Source organism: Solanum stenotomum, chromosome 10 (genome assembly GCF_019186545.1).
Source record: "Solanum stenotomum isolate F172 chromosome 10, ASM1918654v1, whole genome shotgun sequence".
Lineage (NCBI taxonomy): Eukaryota > Viridiplantae > Streptophyta > Magnoliopsida > Solanales > Solanaceae > Solanum > Solanum stenotomum.
Genome location: NC_064291.1, coordinates 4,494,161 through 4,498,784, shown reverse-complemented (window position 1 = coordinate 4,498,784; position 4,624 = coordinate 4,494,161). Strand labels below are relative to the sequence as shown.

At 35.1% G+C, this 4,624-nt stretch overlaps 1 protein-coding gene across 1 annotated transcript; it reads right to left on the bottom strand.

Moving 5' to 3' along the window:
- Positions 1 to 1,299: 1,299 nt before the first annotated feature.
- LOC125841687 (nudix hydrolase 8-like) lies at positions 1,300 to 4,002 on the bottom strand. Its single transcript, XM_049520855.1, has 9 exons — positions 3,968 to 4,002; positions 3,358 to 3,652; positions 2,991 to 3,056; positions 2,642 to 2,779; positions 2,459 to 2,536; positions 2,297 to 2,347; positions 2,161 to 2,195; positions 1,727 to 1,835; positions 1,300 to 1,601 (listed from the first exon to the last, which is right to left on the bottom strand). The coding sequence occupies exons 1-9, from the start codon at positions 4,000 to 4,002 to the stop codon at positions 1,395 to 1,397; spliced, it is 1,014 nt and encodes a 337-aa protein (XP_049376812.1). The 3' UTR covers positions 1,300 to 1,394.
- Between the last annotated feature and the right edge of the window lie 622 nt (positions 4,003 to 4,624).

The window sequence follows — 4,624 nt, the reverse complement described above, 5'->3', positions numbered from 1 at the left end:
GAAAAAACTAATAATAATGTGACTGAGAGTCACTTGTGTTGCATTTTTTGGTTTGGTGCAAACATCTGATACAAAAACCTAATATACAAATTATAAAGAAAAAAAAAATCATATGACAGTTACCTCTAGGCCTGAGCATAATATGGTTAAAACCGACCGAACCAGATTTTTTAAAATTTCGGTTTCGGTTTTTCGGTTCGATTTCGGTTTCAAATTTCAATATTTCGGTTTTTCGGTTTTTAGCTAAAGAAAATCGGTTAACCGAAAAACCAAAATTTTATATATATATATATATATATATGTTCTTTACACCCTTAATTAAATTACTTTAGTCTTCAGCACATGCTCCAGCCGGCCTATTACCCATAGCCCACAAATATGGCCCAAATTCCAATCAGACTTGAAATCCCTAAACTGAAAGAGTGAAATCCCTAACTCCCATCTCTCAACTCTCGTTAGTCGTCTCTCAACTCTCATCTCGTCGTCCGTCGTCTCTTAAGTTCAGGCCAGCCGCTGCTCGCTGCTCATTCCTCGCTGAGTGCTCGCAGCCCGCTGTTCATTCCTCGCTGAGTGCTTGCTGCAAATTTAATTTGCAATGCTGCCAGTGCCTGCTGGTTGCTGCCTGCTGCAAATTTAGTTTGTAACTCTTTTTATCACATGAATGTTTTTATTCCCCTAATGACCAGTGACCACTGCTCTCCTTCAAAGTTGTATTTGTATTGGTCTACCTAATTTATTCTTGAATGGGAACGACGTTCTTGTCGGTGTTCACTATGAGTATTGTTCTGCCAATGTCTAGTATTGTACATGAAAAATGATCCTCCAACTGCACTTAAGAAAAGGAAAGAAAGGGCTGTATATTTGCAATGAATATGTGCATAGTGTGAAAGGATGAATGTTTCTGATTCTAAGTTGTCTACTACTGTGAATGGGCGTAATCGTGAAGGAGTTAGCCAAGTTTGATTGGCAGACTCGATTTTCCACATATTGGAAATTAGCTTAGCTTGTTTGGTGTTATAAGTTATAATAATAATAATGTTCTTTGTTTGTTTTTGGTTCCTTGCATCTGGAAAAAAAAAAGTGAGACGTAAAAAAAGTGAACAAAACTGATTGAATTTTGAAAATGTACCACTATTTATTAAATTTGGTTAAATCGAAACCGAACCGAAATTGTGATAACCGAACTGAACCGAATTTATTTCAATTTGGTTTGGTTTCACATTTTTGCCAAACTGAAAAACTGAATCGAAATTTACAAACCGAACCGAACCGACCGAACCCCCACCCCTAGTTACCTCCCTATAACAAGTTCTTTTGAATAATTTATAAGTATATTTACAGAATCCATAACCTATAGATTACACATATACACAAGAAAATACTGATTGGTGATGCTAACTGGCTTGACAGTTCAAATTTGGATCATCAACTGTGTTAAAGTACAATGTAGAAAGTTTGTCATCAAATTTGGAAACCAGTTGATGGACAGACAATCCGCAGTACCGCTTCCCTAGTCTAGCGATGAAAATGTCAATTATTTTCTTGAACATATCGTCTTCTTGGATTAGAGGTTGCTCCACAAACTCAACTAGAGGCATCCACTGCATTGAAAAAAGAAAAGGTAGCTCGAGTAAATGCTAAGTCGCATAAAGCTGCAGACTTTAAGTTTAACTCAACCTCAAATGCTAGCTCATCAGGTGAGTTTTACACAATACGATATGCTTACCTTAGCATCCTGAATTTCTAGATCATCAACAATGATCTGTTTTGACAGGGGTCTTAACAGGCAGACGAAGAACAAATCTGACTTTTGAAAGGCCACATCGTGAACATGCCTGAAGAAGGACATCGATAAATGTTAATTTAAACAATGGTATCTTGTTTGTAAACTGTAAAATCAACAATTAGAGTCCAAAACTAATGAACGTAGCATGAGTGAGAGCAAGAAGCTGAAGAAAGCTTGAAATATCCTAAAGGGGACAGTAAAATCTAGCTAATAGCAACTCCACATTCTCTGTGCCTGAGCCAAGTTGCTCGGATACTTATGGTATCAGCATTTCGTGTTCTTATAAGATTTCTAATACATCTCTTCCTATCAATAAAAAGGTGTAATATATATGATAAACTCATAAGCTCTTTGAAGAGGAAGAATTGTGTTACCTGAAAGCCATAACCTCCACAAATTCAGTATCAATCTGGAAAAAGTAAAGAAAAGAAAAAAACATTGTTTAGATAACGAGTGGTCGTTATGGATTGCTAGTTTAGGAAGGAGATACATTAAGTGAAAATTGCTTACGCCAGTTTCCTCCTGCACTTCTCTCACAATTCCTGTAAAGATCTCCTCGGACTGAGTTTGACGCAAAAACTAAACCGAGTAAGTATACAGTTCCATGCTTCAATCTTTAACCAAGTCAAAAGAACCAAAATGGTAAGGTCAAATTGTAATAGAGGAACATACCTCATGAATAAAACCAGTTGGTATTTTCCATAGGCCTGAAAGAGCCGGCGTAAAATGTTTCTCTTGCACAACAAGCACCTAAAGCAAAAATTTATCAGCCTATTAAGAGACTACACAGAGAATTTAGAAGCTCATAAATATTACTACTAATTAGGAAGGCATTGCAAACAGAAAAACACACACCTCATTTTTATCGTTGATCACAAAACCCCCAACTCCAACTTGATGCGATGCATTCGAAGGAAGCATACAGGGTTCCTCCGGAATCCAATAAGTCATCATAACATATCTTTTTTCTGCATGATGGTATTGAAATCCTTCCTACAAAATTTAAAGTTCGATTGTTACAAAATCACTAGAGTTGTATATTATTGTGTATAAGATAGTATAGTTAGCTTATTCTCTTCATGTATTTATATCAACGTATTCTTTGAGTAATGAGACAATCACTACTAGCCAGAGATAACAAAGAAAAGCTAAACGATTGAGTAATTTCCTGTATCGATTTGGGTGAAGTGATAGTACGAAATACCTTTACTGCAACAGGAACTAGATCACATTTTTCGAGTGGTAGCTTAAGCCAAACTCCCTTCTTCCCCTGCATCATCGGGAGCCATCAATGAGCAAACGGTGTTATATAAGTTTACTTTCAATACACCAAAAATTACTATGCCTCATTCCTAAACAAATTGAGGTTCCGTCTATATGAATTCACCAGGCTATGAAAAGTACAAGTTCTCTGAATGTCCTACTGGCATAAGAGTTGTCTATAAAATAATAAGAAAAAATATGAAATGCGGTGGCTTTCACTCGTGTATTAATCAACACCAGACAAGAAATCGAGTCTTGAAATTTGAGACTAGTATAGCATAGTATAGTAGTTGCTGGAAATGAAGTACCTTCACTTTCCAATGAGAGAGAGATGCACGAAGCACAAAGGTAAATTTGTCGGGATCAGATGGTAGTCTTTCTGCGTTGACGAGTACTCCTCCATATTCATCGTCAGAGGCATCAAGAAACCATTTATCTCTAAAATACAAACTTGTATGGTTTGTGCCGTTTATCTTATAAGAGAAAGTGTCCTCTAAGAAATTCTTCTTGCTAACTGATCTTGTAGCATCATAAGAAGTGCTAGAATAAGAAGCCTTTGTTAACAGCCCTGAAGTTAAAACAGAAAATTTACAAACATTCAAACTTCATTTTGAGATACAAACAGCAACATCTCTCATTTAGTAGCATTAGTGGCGTTATCTAATAACGTGTAGATTGATAGGTACTATTCTTCTTAATGACTGCATTAGAAACAGGACATCATTCTTTATAAGCTAATGATGCATTTTGTATTGCCTTATTATCGATTGTTCTACTTCGAGATCATGCTTCCTTGCTCAGAGATCATAAGATACTACTCTCTCCGTTCCATTTTATGATCATCTGAGTATGCTCTTTCCTTTTTAATTTATTTCGAGAAGAAGCATAACCAATTTAGCTTTAAATTGTTCATTTTACTCTGAATGATCTGATTTTATAGCCAGGCATGACATGTTAATTCCGTTTCCAAAAGTCAAGTCTTTTCTGTTTTAGACTTGGTATCCCGCAATACCTTCACACAATGAAACAAACAGAGTAATATCTTTTTATTCCCTTACACAATCAATGGACAGGTAAAATAACCTTCTGACTGAATACCAAAAAAAAGGTCCACACCCCTAAGTAAATACTCCATCCGTTTCAATTTGTTTGTTTTAGTTTTCTTTATAGTCCGTTCAAAATTTATCTTTTACTTTTTTGGCTAACACGATCAAAAAGTCTTACATATTTACTTTCTTAAATTATGTGTCAAGTTAAAACAACACAAATAAATTAAAACGAAGGAGTATTAGAAAAATACTTCCACAAGAACAAAAATACATTCTACTTATCTTTAGTTTAAGACCACAAAACTCAAAAGTCTTACATATTTACTTTCTCAAACTATGTGTCAAGTCAAAATCATACAACAAATTAAAACGGAAGGAGTATTAGAAAAATACCTCCACAAGAACATAAATACATTCTACATATCTTTAATCTAAAACCACAAAACTCAAAAATATTATATATTTACTTTCTTAAACTCCATATCAAGTCAAAACCAAACAAACAAATTAAAACGAAGGAGTATCA

Coding starts and splice junctions, on each gene's coding strand:
- LOC125841687 (XM_049520855.1), bottom strand. CDS start 4,002: ATGTCATGCCTGGCTATAAAATCAGATCATTCAGA. Junction 2,780..2,990: donor TAGTTCCTGTTGCAGTAAAG/GTATTTCGTACT, acceptor TAAATTTTGTAG/GAAGGATTTCAATACCATCA. Junction 2,537..2,641: donor TGATCAACGATAAAAATGAG/GTGTGTGTTTTT, acceptor TTTTTGCTTTAG/GTGCTTGTTGTGCAAGAGAA.